General features: G+C 38.4%; 1 protein-coding gene across 1 annotated transcript in view; it reads right to left on the reverse strand.

The window, feature by feature from the left end:
* The window catches only part of LOC141899886 (poly(A)-specific ribonuclease PNLDC1-like), a 146,434-nt gene that overhangs the window by 103,207 nt on the left and 23,966 nt on the right, over positions 1-19,261 (reverse strand). Inside the window, exons 2-6 of the mRNA XM_074786491.1 lie at positions 11,320-11,368; positions 6,346-6,419; positions 6,197-6,236; positions 191-266; positions 14-61 (exon numbers count right to left, since the gene is read on the reverse strand). Of these exons, the coding sequence (XP_074642592.1) occupies positions 14-61; positions 191-266; positions 6,197-6,236; positions 6,346-6,419; positions 11,320-11,368 (287 nt within the window). The remainder of the gene's footprint in view (positions 1-13; positions 62-190; positions 267-6,196; positions 6,237-6,345; positions 6,420-11,319; positions 11,369-19,261) is intronic.

A 19,261-nucleotide genomic window follows, 5' to 3' on the forward strand; every position in this document is an offset into this window, starting at 1 on the left:
ATATCTAACTTACTTTGTTGAAATCAAAATTATATCTACGAAGAAATTTAAGACTGCTAGCCTACAAATAAAAATGAAGTTTCTTCAATATTACCTGCAAATTGAATCATAAACATAATGATAATCATTATTATTAGTTTGTATTGTTCTTTTATATCTAAATGAATTTCAATTCAATGATTTGGTTTACCTGACAGATGAATCTAGGATCAATTGGTCCAAATGCTTCTGGGCACAAATATATGTTGTACGTGAATGATTCATACCTGAAATATTGTACAATAATTGTTTTGAATTCCTGGGAGGACCATTAGGTACTGTACATATGCATGCTCAGTTCTCCTAAGCTTTAAACATTACAATATCCAAGAATTTACCCTCTAATCAAGTTGGATAAAATTTTAAAGTCTATTCGCAACGAGCTGACGTGCGGCTTTTTCTCCACATCAAAGAGCAGCTACTGCTGTGAGCTGTCAGATAGCTGCTACACAAATGATCCATCACAGCTGCGCTGACCCACTGTAGCCCAGCGTCCACCAAGAGTGCATAACTACACACACACACACACACACATAACTTGCATCTCCAACCACTCGGTTCTTTAATATTACACAAGTCAGTTTAAAATGCAAATGATTTGGTTGACAAATTCATTATAAATATCAGCGATGATTCTTCGTCTGAATTAGATTCAAACTATATAATATGGATGCATCCGCAAAAGAGAGTGACTGGGTAGAAAATTGGAGTTCAATCTGTGATAAACTTAAATTCTTCTATATTCCTATGACTGCATGTCTTGTGAAATCTTGCTAGTTATTCACTCTTGCTGAATTTGTGTACAAAACCATAGCAACAAGCCACTTAACTGGCGCAGCATGCACTCTGCAACTGAGTTCACTACTGTAAACTGATACCCCTGTGGTCAAAAAGCCGCACGTCAACTCGTTGTGAATAGACTTTACCACATATTTGCTGACTATATAAGTCTTCAAGATAGAGAAGAAATATCAGTGAAGATTGACAAGAGAGTTCAGAATTCCTTACGCATGTGTATGGGCTGCATCATTACGATATCACAGAATAACATTGGTCGGATTACCGAAGTGTTAGGGGACTGACATGAGAAATTGCTTGAAAGCTTACTACTAAGGTGTAGATCATAATCACTGTCATATGCTGAATGGACACCTCGTCAGATCAAACCATAGACAAACAGCCATAGACAAAAACAGTTTTTCGTAGAATTTTAACAAAGTTGACCATGTCATCGATGGAGGTTCGCCACGTCTTCAATCGCATCGATTATACGTCGTTTAGGCCGAGAACCAATAAAACATTGTATAAATAAAATACCGTATTTTCCGGCCAATAAGCCGATTTTCTAGCCTCAGATTTTTACCCAAAATATTGTGATCGGCTTATTGGGCGGATACGATCTGACATAAAAAATCACTTCCTGATCTATGCCACTCTAATGCTCTCAATGATCGTCAAAATCAAGAAAAGTGGTCGATATTTATTTGAGGTCATTATTTACTACCAATTATAATCTATTTTGAACTATTTTATTTTTACTTTGATTGTTCTATCATCGCACAGCGGCAATGGTATACATTTGTATAACGCGCGAGTTCATCGTACTACCACGTGTCAGTTCATACATTAGTATATATGCAAATCAGCAGTGAGCCGCGTACTGCGTGTATGGCTGTGTGTATAGTAATCAGCTGAGTGAGTCTATGTATAGCACAGTCACTCGGCGATGATAGTATACACAGCACTCTCACACATCGGCGGGCGCTACTGTCAGCCTCTTACATCGTCAATTAAGACGAACTAATTGACAAATCAGTGAATTAAAATCTCTGATGAAGGGCCTCGGCTTATTGGGCGAAGCTTTATGAAATCCATGTATTTTAGGCTAAAAAACTGCCCTCGGCTTATTGGCCGAGTCAGCTTATTGGCCGGAAAATACGGTATTGATTTATTGAATAGTTTGTTTTGTTTGACGATATGTATGCATCACACGCGTCAGTCTAACCATAACTACTGCTGTGCGCTAATCAATAGACACCACGTGCACGCAGGTATATACTCTAGTGATCAGTAATGTATAGACGCTGCTCACTAGCGTGCGACGCGTGTATGAATGCTATTGTTTAAACCACATCGTTCCACTATTTTCTTATTCATATCGTGTCAGCGTGTGGCCACCTACAATACTGTTGTAGCAGTACGCGGTACAGTATCGATTTTCTAGATGTACGCTCAGGATAGCCACGCATGTCGATTATTACGGAACTCACCACAAGTGTCATAACTGATCATAACCCCCTACCCCCTTTATTTTAACATCAAATCTTTATCGGTCTTGTAGTTCACCTGACCATTAACTAATAGCCAGTTTAGACTTGTTTTATGTCTAAAATGGATAAGACGCTGGTCTTATTGCAAGGGCCGGTGGCAAGATGGGAAGAGGAAAATCGATATACACATTGCCTTTCAAAACTTCAAAGGAGCGATCAAATTCAAACGGCAACTCTTGTTTTAATAATCATATTTATTTTCAGATAATATATTCATATCAAAAGGTAGGATAGGAGCTAGGCCTAATCATATCAGAAGTTTTGTCTTAGAGTATTGGTTGGAACATTCTTTTCGAAAAAATCTATAATTCCTGCTTCAATGAGTCGAGGTGGTGATTCACTCTTGGGATACCGGTATCTGTAAAACAATGAGTAAGATCAATAGAAATAAAGGGAAATTTAAATTGCATTGAAATTAATTGCAATCACAGTGTAATAGACAAGAGGATTGATATTCTGTCGGTCGGTCCCGTACTAACTTCTTGCTGTATGTAGTACACATTTTCGGGGCACTAAGGACCACTGACAATCATTATTCATAGAATATCTTACCTTCAATGAGCAAAAATAACGTGTTAATACGCGTGTGAATAAACCAGGAAATGCGGTAGTGCGCGGTGTCTCTAGTGTATATAATCTAGTGTAACAAATATAATGGAAGAAACCGAAACTTTGATCTGTCGAAACACAATGTCAACATTGCGACTGAAATATTATGAAATGAAAATTAACCTTGATCTCGATTGATAAAAATCCACTATTCGACGCATTCTGTGAAAACTTGAATTTTGAAAATGTTCCTAATCAGATCTCAGGACCATCTAGATAAAACGTGTGCCACCCGTTTTACTGAAATTTTTGGCGATAGGCAAATGCATTGGAAGCATGACGACATCAGCTAGTGATAGCAAAAGCGAACCATAGGTTCGCTAATTAAGTCGGAATTCTGATTAAAGTCGGAAGATTGGGATCCCTGATGAACAGGAGGCCCACGGGCCTCATACCTTCATGACACAGTAGATGTAGAATGATTCAGTATTCAAAGTTTGATAGAAGTTTTACAGGTGATGATGTTCATTTTCTGTTCATATATCCTCACATGAGAAGGCATGAGAGCCAACCCCCTGTTAGCTGCCCCAAACCTCACACTACATGAAAACGATAGTACCATAAGGTCAATATGGTCGAAGACAGAGTTTAAAAGTTACAAGTAGTGAGAAGTGGATGCATGAGATGTCAGTTTTCTTATTAGTGAAAACAAAATTTAAGTTTCTCATTATATCTTTTATCCACTAAAACCAAACAAGGTATTTCTTCGTCCGTCTATCCTATGAGCAATCATTGTCCTTAGCTAACTGTGGCAGAATCTGCTCCAACACTCATGACTGCGACCAACGTCTACAACAACTGAAAAATGCGTTCCGCCAACTCCAGTACAACCCTGCAACCATCCACCAACAAATCACACCCGCTACTCACATACCCAAAGAACACTTCCATACAACCCGCGTTCGTCTGAAGAAGCTGAAAGAATCCCCATTGCAGTCACCTACAGTCCCCGCCTACGCAGAATCCAATGAATGATATCAGATCTTCAACACATAATCGAAGAAGATGATCATCTAGTACGCAACATACTACCTCTAAGACCAGCCATAGCTTACAGCCAACCAGCAAACCTAAGCAAAAACCCTGATTAGCAGCGAACTATCCACCGAAGAAGGCTCAGACAACAAATACACGCACCCTGCAACAAATCTAGATGTCAACTCTGTCCTCTCATCAACTCATCAAAAACCATCACTGAGGCCAACAACCAACAACTCAAAAGTCACTGGACCCCACACATGCGACTCCACTTACGTTGTTTATGCCATCACATGTGATATCTACCCTGGAACCATCTACATCGAAGAGACTGGACAAACATTACATCAACGCTTGAACGGTCACAAATTTAATATCAGACACAAAAAAATGGATTTAAACCTATTGGCAAACATTTAAATCTTCCCACCACACTATCAGTAATTTCAAAGGGACTGCGTTACATAAAATGAGCACTTCTCATAAACATTTGCGCAAAATTATGGAACAACCAGGGGTCCAGGGACGCCATGCCCACTTGGAAGTGGTTTCAAATGCTCAACAATCTAACAATTTCAATATTCAACGCTCCCATCCAATGACCTTGAAAAAAATCAATGACCTTGAAACTCACCACAATTGTAGAACGTGTCAGCAGCTACGATTTTGAACTTGATTGTGCTAACAAAGTATGCAAAGTTACCACTATAAAATGGAAATACTAAGTTATTCTATACAACGCCCCCTGGTGACGATATGCAAAGCACAATGACTTTGAAACTTACCATAATCATAGCACATGTCATGAGCTACAACTTTTCAATTGATCATGGCAACAAAATATGCCTAGGTGCTAATATAATAAGGGAATACTTATGTTATTGAATTGTTCAACGCCCCTGGTGGCCATATACAAAAACCAATGACCTTGAATCTCTTTACAATTATAGACAATGTGATGAGCTAGAACTTGCCAATTGATTGTGGTAACAAAATATGCATAGGTGCGAATATAATATGGAAATACTAAGTAATTGAATTGTTAAACGTCCCATGGTGGCCATTTACAAAACCAATGACCTTGAAACTCACCACAATCATAGAACACGTTATGAGCTACAATTTTGTAATTGATTGCGGTAACAAACTATGCCTAGTTCCCAATATAATATCGAAATGCAAAGTTATTCTCGTTATTCAACGCCCCCTGGTGACCATATGCAAAGCCCAATGACTGCGAAACTCACTTCATTCATAGAACATGTTATGAGCTACAACTTTACAAACAGAAGACAATACAGAGGGTTCACGTGAACCTGATTTCTGCGGCTAAGCCAATCATAGAGGAGTCTTTGCTTTCTGATTAGCTTTTTAAACCGGTATTTTTGCCTTCAGATTTTTCGGAAAAAGCTCATGTAAATTTTAACGAGGCCCTTTTTCAAAATTCAGCTCCCTAGGATTCGGAGAATGGATATTACTTTAATGAATGATTTGTATGAATGTATGCTCAGTTTATTAAAATTCGCTCCATTTTTTAAGTAATAGGCTCAGCCTACGGCTGGCCTAAAAATCGGAACGGTTGGCAGCTCTGCTAAAGTAAGAAAGGAAATGGTCATATTTCAAACACGATCATTCTATAGTGTTTGAAAGATGAGATGATTTTTATAGTAACAACATGGTGACAAGCAATTTGAAACAAGGAGCCTATCAGCTTATATATTTCCGCTGTGTGATTTGAAGAAATAGAAGCTGCATACCTAGGGGTGCCCCCTTGTGGCAAAATCCAAGAAAGGCTATGTACTTTGTAGGTATTGGTCCATAGAACATTCATACCAAATTTGGACTTGATCTGATGAACTGTAGAACTAAAAAAAATTCATGGCCTTTTATTTTTTTTACAAATCCTTATCCCTTGGAAAATCCAGAATTAGACCGTTATACCGGCTATATCATATATCGGCATCAATTAGTAGAATCGGGAAAGATTCATTGAAATTTTCATCATTTTCTCGCAGCATTTCCAAACCAAAAAGAGCTAATGGTCAAAACTTGTCACACTAAATCCAACCCCTAATTTCTCTCCTGATAACTACAGAGAGGTAACAATTTGTGTCACCAACAGGTCACAGAAAGTTACTCTCAAAACCATTCTATAATACAAAATAGACCATAAAATAATAAGTTTTTATGATCAGCTATGTTGATCCTGAAAACATCTCATGGTCAACACCAATACTTACTTAACTGGTGAATTTTTGTTTGCCAAGAATATAGAAATACCTGAAATGTAACAGAAATTTTTTCATCGAATTAATATCAATGCTTCGTGTAGGAGGCCTAATCCCAAATAGTTATTTCTTCTTTAGCAGTAAAGACTTGAATGATTTACCTAATTGACAAGGTACAAGTTCTGAAGTAGACATTCTCAGTTTGTTATACCGCTCAGCACCAGAATCAAACAGACTAAATTAGAGTAAATGTAATGTTAGAAATAAGCATGTAGTACATGCAAACATACAACCAATATGTGTTCACGATATATCTTAAACTTCATGCTAGTGTTGTTGTACATCGTACATAAAATGTAACACACGGGCACGGGCACTGGGAATATCGGAATGGTTTTATTTTAGACGTGGACCAAGTTAGTGCAAGCTTTTGGATAGTTGTTATTTGAATATTGTAGTGTCTTAATGGAATCTATCATCATGTTGATAATTGCTAGATTACGTATCGGATTGTGTTGAACTGATTTTATATAGAAAAATTTACAGCTGAAAGAAAAAACCTGACTAACTCGAGGGACTTCAAGTGAAGAGAAGCCGCACACGAAAATAGATAGGAGCCACGATTTTTTCTTTTTAAAATAATAAAGACATTGAGCAAGAATAAGTAGCATCTCCTTCAAACGACAATCCACTACGATCATCCGATAAAGTTTACTCCTAAAGTTTATTTCCACCATAGACTATCGCCCCCTGGCTCTTTGAAGAGGCAGGGAACCAGTCTTCAATTCAATTCAGAATTTATTTTACAGAAAAGCGAGTTTTAAATTTTAGATATTCAAACTGAAAAATATAAATGTTCATACAGAGATTTTTCAAATGGCTGCTAACGCAAGCCCCCATTGAAAGTAGAAGAAAATTAAAAGAATTTTTTTAAAACCTGAAAGTAAATGTTTTATTGTTTCAATAAAGAATGAATTGAATTGTCGGCAGCACTATGCCGCGCATGAATACCATTTCAAGACTGATCATGTACGCTCAACCAAGGTTGGTATGTGCTGCTGAAATAACAAAAACGATTAAACAAAATCATAAAAGGATGAAAACGACAACCGATATAGACAATATACAAAAGGAACCTAGATTTTATGACTGCATTAAATGTGTGTAAATATCAGAGCCCAAGAAAGTTTCTAACGAAAGTTCTCGACTCCCCAAGCAAGTTATCAATCCGTGTGATAGCAAGCATGAAAACCTTCAGCATGAAAACGCCTTGATTTCACACGATTTAACGGAACAGTTACGGAAAAATCCGAATGGTTGGCAGCTCTCAATGTCAAATTGAATGAATTGAGGGGTATGCCTTTCAATAATGTGAATAACATTAGGGACAGATCAAGGGTGCAATTTTGGCTGCCTCACCAAAAAAGCAGAAAAAGAACTAAGGGTCCAGGGACACTATGCCCACTTGGAAAGTGGTTTCAAATGCTCAACCATCTCAATATTCTGCGATCATAGAACATGTCAGCAGCTGCGATTTTGTAATTAATTGTGATAACAAAATATGCCTGGTTACCAATTTAATATGGAAATACTAAGTTATTCTACTATTCAACACCCCCTGGTGACCATATTCAAAGCCCAATGTCCTTGAAACACACCACAATCATTGAACATGTCATGAGCTACAACTTTGCAATTGGTCATGGTAACAAAATATGCCTAACAAAATATAGGTACCAATATAATAAGGAAATAATACTAAGTTATTCTACTATTCAGCGCCCCCTAGTGACCATATAGAATAACTAATATACTTGCAACTCACCACAATCATAGACGATGTCATCAGCTACAACTTTGCAATTGATTGTGGTAACAAAATATGCATTGGTACAAATAAAATATAGAAATACTAAGATATTGTATTATTCAACGCATCCTGGTGGCCATACACAAAAACCAATGACCTTGAAACTCACCACAATCATAGAACACGTTATAACCTACAACTTTTTAATTCATTTTTATAACACAATATGCTTAGATATCAACACAATGTCGAAAAACTTTTTGCGACCTATGAATGAGTACTGATGACACCAAGATGGCCGCCTACGGACGGATGGACAACGGACGAAAAGTGAACGCATTAGCCCGCTGGGACTAAAGTCCCAAGTGGGCTAAAAAGGGCACATTATAGGAATTGACTCCAATGTACAATAACAGTCATTTTCAACAGTTTTTACATTTTTTTGTAAGCAACAGGACGATGGTGCCATTTACATTTTACTTTTTTCTGAGACTTTTCAACGTGCCCATAGCCAGGATTTTCATAGGACAGGGAAACCTTTGCTAGAAAAGGGCACAATCCTGCAAAAAACTTCAGCTAAAAATAGGTGCCCTATTTTGCCCATTGACAGAAAAAATAAGATTACATTTTGCCTTTTCTGCCAGCAAATTACCTTTGCATTGAAAAATTAACCTATTTTGGCATAATCTTTGAATGTCCTCCAAGGCAAGAAAATTCTAAAGGTTCTTGAAATATTCTTACTTTCCTACTGATGCCTTCAATTTTCAACATATTATATTCAGTACCTCTCAATTCTTGTAAGCCCTTTTCACACTTTTAGGCTGCCCTTTACAGAAAATACTCAATACGTGCGAATATTCGAAACACCATCCAGGACCCCAAAGAAACAATTGTTTGAGGCACGACCTCAGGAAATTGTGCCTGAAAAGGCATTTGAAAAGTTTTCAAATTAATTTCGACTATTTTCCCCCTTGGTCCAAGAAGGGCACTCCTGATTTTTGAGTGCCTCACGCAAGGCATCTGAGGTACCCTAAATCCAATACTGAACATCATGAGTGGGAGCATCATTTATTGAGGGGAAATTTGTGGGCTAAGAAGGCTTGTATTGCTTTTGGAGCTAGCAGATACCAATGAGGGAGGCGCAGTGGCCGAGTGGTTTAAGTCGCCGGTCACTGGTCTTGTGAATCCAGGGTTTGTGGGTTCAAACCCTGGTGGTGACAGAGTTCCTTGGTCGGAGGGACTACTCTGGCCTCTCCCCCATTGGGAAAAGGAAACATCAAACACGCTTATAATTTCCTGCATGGCGCTTCGCAGGTTGAGGGTGTTTAGAAAAATTACTTTTTTAAATACCAATAACTAATAATAAATACATTCAAGAAGTTGAGAAATATTTGATGAAACAAGCAGCCTATTGGCTGATATCGCTCCAATATGTTTTGTTAACTTATATCGCTCCAATATGTTTGCGTACTTCATTTATTTAATGAGTTCGTGCATCATTTATTTTAAGGCCCATCACTGAATGTAATCTAAAAGGATCAATCCAAGAACAGCAATGTAACGACTGATAGGATATGCACAACTATGATTTAGTAATGATGCAAGGATTAGTAAACAATTCATAGAAAAGCGATCTATGTAGTCATTGACCCATGCAAAATCCATAGAAGCTTAAGAAGAGATCAGAACCAGAAAGAAACTTTCCATGATGAGGCTCGGTATTGACTAAGAACTTGAAAAGTGAATGAAAATACTAACTGTGTTGATGCGGTACATGTTTAATCCATTCTATCAAGCTAAATGTCAGTAAGTGTACTTACCATGGCCACTGAATACAGTCTGCCCTCAGCACAATCGCCAAGAACCCATGGCATAGGCCAATGACCATGCAGTCCATGGGGTACAAGCTTCACATCCATGATTCAACACGAGTGTTTTGAAGCTGTTCACAGACTGAACCTTAAGGCCAACTGCTAGCTGTACCCTGAGGGCCTATAGCTAGTCTTATGATTGACCAAGTGGAACAGGAAAACAATATTCACCAGCGGAAGAACGACAGTTACCCAATACTAATCATGGGCATTTTGGACATGACAATTTTGGTGTTTAAATGATGTTTTTTTTTCAAACAAAATAAACTCTATTCATCAAAAAGCCTCGTTTATTTTGTGGAATATGTAATTAAACTTCGACTTCGTCATCAATATTTCTTGACACTGCGATTGAAGCTCCCGTAGTAAATACCCGTAACAAAAAGTGATATAATCTCAGCTGGCTAATTAATTATGCTGGTTTTTACGTAAAGAGTAGCAACCATCTGAAATTACCCGAATTCCAAAGGTTCTATAGTTCACTGCATTGTGTCTGGAGCACTCCCCAGTCTGTCGGCATAAGCGCTGAATATCGCGCGCGAGGCGTAAGACTAGATCAGCGCACACGCTGTACAATTTCCCATGTACAAACGTGTTCTGTGTTACACATACACACACACAGCGAGTATAATGAGCTTTGCCGTAGTAACTCGCTACAGCGGCTTGAACTAAAGAGTAACTTTGATTATTTTATAACCAAATTTAGCACTCATAAGCATCAGAATCAAATATAAACCAAGCTGCACCATCTACACCAAGTACAGAATATATATGCCAAATTACAGAATTATCGATCCACACAAACAGCTTAAATGTGTGTTAAAGAAACATCCACCAGACAGACAGACAGACAGAAATGACGACGATGCCATACATGGGTTCGTCTGACGACGATACTATCAAAAAACTGTAGGACCAGAAGCGATTCATAAAAACATAGACCCCTTCCCTAGACTACAAACAATCATCGGCTCGGCAGTGGGTCGGTCAGTTGGTCGTCCGGTTTTTTTTATTTCCATAAATCCCAGAAAAAAATTTTCACTTGGTACCTTTGAAGCCGGGTCTGCCTGGTTAGGGCGAACATACCATTTTATTTGGACGGCCTTAATCACAAGATATTGTGGATGGAATCAGAATTTCATTTCTACTGAATTTTTTCATGGTAGGCAAGGTGCCTCGTTCAAATGTACAGGTTAACTAAGTTGTGAGTTACCATTTCTGACTGGTGTTGACGCATGTTGAAAATCTTCAACATTTTGGACTCAACATATAAAAAAATGCCACTAGGCATGCCACGGACTCAATAACGTTGTAACAATTGATGTGTGAAGCCTGATGAAATTCATGAAGTCATGATCTTCTAAGAATTCAACATCTTAAGTCATCGCATAGTAGCCTAAATATTCTTCCATCATTTATCATATGCCATGCATTTAGTACTAGTTCATACATACCTAGGTTTATAGCCATCTGAATGGAGTGACGTAAACTCTGAATCAATGGCTGAAAGATGAAAAAATGAAAATACTGTGAATACTTTTATGGGTCAGGATAAACAATATAGTTTTATCTCAGACGAAAATAGGCCCTAAACTAAGAGTTTGACCCATCATGGAGGTACTTCCCACTCCAGTATAGGAGTCGGAAATGGCTGAATTAACCCTAAATGAACCCTTAGGCCCTACTACAAGCACTGCAAAGCCTAAGTTCCTGAAAGACATTAACCTAAAAACATTCCTAGTTATTCAACTCCGGTCTAAAAATCGCAGCTGGTGAAGAAATGCAAAAACCAGACCTCAAAATTCACAGCAATGAAACAATATCTATGTCATGAGATACAAATGTGTAACTGAATGTTCTTTCCAAAATATGTATGGAACCAGCTTCCAAAATAAATAGAAATCCCATGTTATCTTATTGTTCAACATATCCGGCTGAACATAAGCCCATATTCATGACACTACAGTTAAACATGTCAGGAGGTGCGACTAAACATTGAAGAACAGGCATGGCTACTAAGGCAAGTGAGGGTTCAACGAGCCAAACAATCAAGTTCAAATTCATTTGCACATAAAAGTGTATTATTGCACCACAAAGTTATTTCGGGGGGTGTTGGGGGTCCTCCCCCAAGAAAATTTTAGAAATTAAAAGCGTTTTCCGTGCACTTAGAGCGATCTGTAACCCATGAACGACTATTATATTTTGGAAGGTAATGGCAAATTCCAATGTGGCACATCCTCATTCGATGACATTCAGCATCTCATGCATTACGGGTCGAACCCAGAATTATTGCAGTTAAAATGCGCCGATGAATGCTCACTAAAAATCATCAACCAGTAGTGTATAGTATCTGAAGGCGCCGCAACAGTAAGTTGGCCTATATACATTACTAATGCTGCCGCGCGCGCATGTCTGCAAACGATCAGTAAAAATAAAAATACATACACATTCAGTGTTGGAATGAATATGCATTGAAACGCAATACGCGAAGATAAGTAAAACAAGCAGTGAACGCTTTTACGGTTCACCTGATTACCGATCGCGCCAGACCAATTGAGTGAGATTATCACCCCCCCCCCCCATACTTTTACATCATTTTTGGATTATTTGGAAAATTGATATTTTTCAATACCGAAATTCGCGGATCCGGGGAATCCTTATCCTTGCATCACAGATTTCAATGAAAAATAACAAACCATTAGGAAGAGCAACAGGTCTCAGAATTCAGGCCAAAATTGACGTTTTTAGGCACAAACAAAGGCACAGGACGGGTCAGGGTGATCTGTGTTCGGTTAGGGATTTTGCACGAATATTTCTTGCTGTTCCTTCTTGTAACTATGCAGTGGACCTGAGCTGCCGTCCATGACGTTGAAATACTTGTTGGATTAGGAACTTTATTTCTAGAATCTTCTCATAAAAGCACTTAGTCAGTAGATTGTTTAGTGATAAACACTAAACGATCTGCTGACTAAGTGCCTTTATGAGGGTTTCCAGCAGTCCTTCCAAGTCCTTCTATGTCCTTTTGGAAAAAGTTAGGACAAACATCATCTTTGTCCCTTCATTTTGATTCTAAGTTCTTCCTTTTGATAAAAAGTCCTTCCAAATTTGATTTTTATGTTGCAAATTCGACAGTATTCTACCACTCAGGCCGGGTCAATTCAATTATCAGTAAGAATGAATATACAGGAAAGTTTTATAGAAATGTCCTGAAATGTATGACTGGTCTACAAGACTAGTATTCTGATAAAGGCATTGTGAAAATGCTCCCTTATGGGCCCTCATTTTACTGGAAAGAAGTTCGAGTCAAAAGTCCCTCCTTTTGGGTTTAAAATTGCCGAAAAAGTCTTTCTTAGTACTTCTTTTTACCCTGGCCTTACGACTGGAAACCCCTATTCAATATAATATTGAATTCAAATCTGATAGTCGGAGCCGTGTCCAGATCATCGGGCTGGTTCAATACCGCACCCGAGGTGTGGTCCACTGTATAGTGCTCTCTCTTTGGGTGAATTACTTTTTAACTATTTGGAAGATAAATGTTCTCAAAAGTAGCCAATCTCTCTTTTGAAGCTTTTGATACGCGGTTCAGGCTGGAATTCTCATAGACTAGTTGACGATAAAGTGTTAGATCGAGTGTTGTTGTTTACTTATGTTTAATCACGCGTGATCGTCACGTCACGCAGTATCACATAACCTTCGACCAATCGAGACGCGTCAGGGACAGCAACATGCAGCCAATCAGGACACATCGGGTACAAGGGGCTCTATAAAAGGCGGGCAGGCAGGACTACAACATTTGCAATAAACGGTCATTGTACTTTATGTTAGGGACTGTTCTCGATTGGTGTAGTGTCATTCCCTCAGCAGTCTGGATCAGTTCACTAGAGGTCTAATGTTACTGGAGTGGTGGTGGATGGTACGACCAGACTTGTGGTGTATGTAGATGATGGTTCAACGGCCTACGGGAATGGTTTTGGTCCTCGGAACTGCGAAGAAACGAAGTGATTGCTGGTCAGCTGTCATAGATGAGATTTTACAGAGAACGAGTTTTGGCCAGGTACTGACCCTGTCCCCGATATCTTTTTATTCCCCTTACTATTCTCTTCTGACCCCCAGTTGCTTCTTTTTGAGTCCTAGTTTTGGACTTCATGATAATTAGGCAGCTCGTTTTAGCGACGTTGTTTTCTGGTTGTTTGGTTTTTCTTGTTTCCTCAACATATATTTCGTACTTATTTGTGGCACGACTACATGATAGAAGCAGTTTTTTGGTTATGACTATGTCCTGAGCACTTTTCACCAATTTTTCGGACGTGACCACATATGATTCGTTCACTGACTAGTGTCAATGTGGATAGATTATTGCTATTGACCTGTTAAGTAAAGAACACAAAGATGTCCTATTTAATTTAAGCCAGACATTGTTGCCCCAATCAAAATTAAAATATACAGAAACTTGAAACAAAATACTGATCTACTTCTACTTAATTCTTTATTTACTGAGAAGCCACGCTCAACAGAAGCCTGTCCATGGGACATAACCAGTAGTATTTGTATAATCTTCCACAACACATTATACTTTGTTTCGTTAAGTTTTGCATGAAAGAACTCAGACTTATCATGCTTATCATGTTCATATAGCTTAAATTCTGAGAGACTAGAGCGAACATCACTATCAACAAAATTGGCTGCCAGACTGCTATATCTGTTTCTGAATACATTATCTTCTTTGAATCTGCAAGCATCTAAAAACAATTTGCCAACAAATAAAGCATCAAAGAAATTGACAAAACATCTGGGTAAGATGCAATAGTGTAAATCCATGTATACACACTGTACCTCAGCTTATTTCTCCATCACCTGAATTGACTGGTCCGGTTTGTCTGGCAAGTTAAATGGATTGAAGCAGCTACCATATCGCACTAAACTGTTCTTGACAGGTGCCTTCTCAATTTGCCATTAAGTCCAATTAGAACTTTCAACGAGTCATTCATGAAATCCAACCGCTGCTATATGGTAGCTTAGCACCTTTAAAGGATGCTTTTGTTGCAGAGCCAACAATTACCTATCAATAAAAAAGGATCGTTTAAATATTGGGATGACAACAATGTTGTTTAGTTAAAAAGTAACACTTTAACAGTGAACAGTACCATCACTCTTAAAAATTGGATCCCAGATATCATATATCTATTCTAACCAACCACTATTTTCATATCAGTAAAAAATCTAATATATTATTCAGCATTAAGTGTGAAGTATTGTAACCAAAACTTTACCTTTATAGGAAGCAATTTTTCCATCTCTTTGTCGACTTTTAAAATTCTGTGGGCACTGAGAGCATTTTTCAACGAATCGTAACATCAAACCACATAGGATAGCGCTTAAATGTTCCGCCGAAAATTGCAACATTGGTTCATCAGTCTGATATTTCACTAGAAATGGATGTATCTCCTCACATACAGATAAGAAGTGAAAGAGCGGCACTATCTGAGGTTTCTTTGAGGCGTCAACTATAGTTAAGTAAGAAGCACACTGGGGCTTCATAACAGTTTTTTTCTGAACAGCATCAATATACTTCAAAACAGTTGGCCGTAGAAGAATGGCATGGCGTACAACAGGTTGTTCATTCTCAGTCCAACGATGCTTACAGAAACACATTGGAAACACATCACAGCCGGTCGATGTAATAAAGTCTTTGAATCCTTGAATAAAGGATTAAGTGATGACAATACTGGGCGAATGTCAAAATTTATCTTTTAAAACGCTGTTCCTATAGCACAATGTAGAATATGCAGCCCACATGTTCCAATTTCATAGTGCATACATGGATTTACACTATTCAATTTCACATTTGACCAATCCATCGAAATCTGCAGTAAATTCCTAAGACTAAGTTTATCGGCACAAATTTTTAATTCATCGAGCAGTCATTCAGAATCACCATGACCCATAAACTACGAGCCATAATATCTTGTATTTACAATACCGTTACTCCAATATCTAACCCACATGTCCAGCTGTTTTTCTTGAGTAACTTTGTTGAGGGATTCATTGAATAATAGAACATATTCACTAAAACTTGAGACAGATATTTGCAACATCTCTCGCAAGTAAGGACCAATTCCAAAGTTTACTAAATATCTGCATTTGTCCTCGACCAGATTGAACTTGCTTGCAATCGCGCTATCTGAAATAATTTTTCGGTACAGTTTTGATTTATTGTTCATTATAAACCACTCTGCAGAATAAAAACGGCATAAATAGAATGCGTCAATTTTTTTGTCCTCGCCCAACAAACAACACCATACATGAACGACATTACTGAATTCATGCTATATGTATATGATATTTCTTTAATAAGGACAATCAACACGACAACGTCAGTTCACTACAAAAAATATAACAAGTCCAAACTTATTTCAAAACATAACAACATTGAATACAGCAATTAACAATTCTTTGCGTAATAACGACTTTGAATAACATTATGATGTAAAGATTTTCTTACCGAATTTATACTCATATTATATATGTCTACATCATGTCCACACACATGCCAAACTAATACAAAACCTCACCTACACAGATAGGCCTATACAGGGTGGTCCAAAAACGCAACCCCATACTTCCACTTATTAGGGGCCTTCAATATCAATATAGGCCTAGCCCTTTCAGTGTCTCAGGTGCACCCGGTGCGCCGAGTTTTTTCCTAACCGAACGCAGGCGCACCAGAAGCCCCACTGTGTTTAAGAAATCAATAGATGGCAAATGAATCGGCATATGTTCACCAGATTTGTCTGACAGCGTAGTATACTAGCGTTATCGATCATACAGTCGCTCCGCATGCTGTGTAGACAGTAGTACAGCAGTATATAGCACATAGCCTACGCTGTAGTACTACAATACTGTATCATGGCGTCTTGTCAAAGATACTCCGGCGATCAAGCCAGGGATCTTATACGGCAATATGTAAATGATGGCGAAAATGATTCAAGTGAAAACGATGATGATATAACTAATGATGGTGACAATGATGACGTCATAGACCCGCCAAATTCCGAACGTGAAAGTGAGGACGACACGGCACCTGTCGTTCATGAAATGTCATCAAGCAGCAATGAATCAACTCAAAATTATTCTCCACCAAGGAAACAAGCTAGGGGCCGGCCCACGGGTCGAGCCAGAGTGAGAGCCAGGGGTCGCGGCAGAGGAGCTCAAGTTATCAGACAAGGGCAGCCTGACGTAGCGAATCGAAATAAAGATGATGATCGGATTGATGTGACTGAGAATGACGTTGGTCCAAATATAATCTGGTTCATCCCCCAAGCGCCCCCTGGACCAAAACATTGTGATAATGTAGATGAACCGGTCGAATTCTTCAAGCGGATTTTTACCAGAGATATCGCATCAGGAATTGCAGATGAATGTAATCGATACACAGCTGAGAAAATAGCAACAACTCAATTGAAACTGCATTCGAGGCTGCAACAGTGGGTCCCGACTGATACTGATGAAATCTACAGGCTACTTGGAATCATTATGAATATGGGGCTTGTAAGAATCCCGGAGGTCAAAAAGTACTGGTCCACATTGTGGGAATCGCATATCCAGTTTTTCAGCGATGCTATGTATGCAAATGGATTTTCTGTTGTTTCATACGGCTTTACGTTTAAAAATTCAATAAATATTATGCCCCACACAGAGAGCTGTCCATGGATGAAAGTATGATCGCCTATAAAGGCAGAGTAATTTTCATAATGTACATGCCCAAGAAACCCACTAAATAAGGCATTCTCGCGTGCACTTTGGCATTTGCTCACACTGGCTACATGTTGAATATCAATGTCTACTATGGGAGAAATGATGACCCAGCTATAGTTCCTGGGCTAGGGAAGCTAGCCCAATCTGTATTGAAAATCATGGCAGCTTATGAAGATAGGGGCCACCAAGTTTTCTTGGATCGTCAATACAATAGTTTTGGGCTGGCTGAAAGTTTATACGAAAAACGGATCCACATAACTGGTACCCAACAAGAAAACAAGACAGTGTTTCTTGGAATTTGAAGGATTTTGAAGATTTTGGTAAAATTTTTTCAAGTAGTGAAGATGGCAGCACAGGTGAAGTACATTAGAAGTGGCCTTGCTGAATTTTTCCCTTCAGTTCAAAGCATATCTAAACCTGTGTATGACAAATTGTGCTCATTGGAAATATGTACTAAATGTCCAACGAAGCATGGAAATAAAGCTGATGTCAGGCAGATAAAGACTATAGTAAACTATACAAACTGTTCTACAATTCCTGTGATCCTGAGATCAGCCAAGAGTGAGAATGTCAACATGAACAGAACCAGGAAGATATGTTGTCTTAATCCATATTCAGTCAAAAATAAGGCGCTGTCAATAGCAGATTATATGACCTCCAATGATTTAGACATTTTAGCCATCACAGAAACCTGGTTGGGCAGTGACATTGACAGTGTAGTTTTGAATAAACTTTTGCCCACTGGATATAAAATCAACCATATATCTCGCCAGGATAAAAGAAATGGAGGCGGCGTTGCAATTATATTTAAAGAGTCGTTGGATGTGGATGTGTTGGATAAAATTAGTAATTTCACTCATTTTGAGTATATGTCTTGCAAAGTCAAGTCATGTGACACCTGTTTTGATTCAACCATTGTGTACCGGCCATCAGCTTCAAAAAGAAATGGTTTTAGAATATCTACATTCTTTGATGAATGGTACAACTTTTTAAACAGTTTTATTTCGATCAAGGATGAATTTATCATAACTGGCGATTTTAACTTTCATGTTGATGACACGAACTGTGCTAGCGCTATGAAATTTCTTGATTCTCTAGCATCTGCTGGTCTGAGGCAACATGTTACTGTACCAACTCATCACTCAGGCCATATACTCTTGATCTAGTCATAACTAAAATGGATTGTTCTTTGATTGTGTGTCCACCTGTTGCGTGTGAACCTAGTTTTTGTAACTCTAATGCTGAAGTTTTAAGAGATCATTAAGCGATTATTTTCGACCTTTCTATAAATCGTCCATCCGTGGTTAAAAAGACTGTTACTTTTCGCAAATTTCGATCTACTAATGTTCCTGATTTCAAGAAAGACCTGGAAACCGACTGTCAAGCAACAGATATAGACTGTTCTGTGCAGGAATTAGTGATTAATTATAATTCCGCCATCTCAAAGCTTATAGATATGCATGCTCCTTCTCAGACTAAAAAGGTCACTTTGCATCCACATGCACCTTGGTATACCGATGAACTTCGAACTGCTAAGCAAGAACATCGAAAACGTGAACGACTTTGGAATAAAACTAAACTGACTGTTCATCAACTTATCTACAGAGAACAATGTGCGGTAGTCAACAATCTTTTAAAGCA

This window comes from Tubulanus polymorphus, chromosome 2 (assembly GCF_964204645.1).
Source record: "Tubulanus polymorphus chromosome 2, tnTubPoly1.2, whole genome shotgun sequence".
NCBI classification, from domain to species: domain Eukaryota; kingdom Metazoa; phylum Nemertea; class Palaeonemertea; order Tubulaniformes; family Tubulanidae; genus Tubulanus; species Tubulanus polymorphus.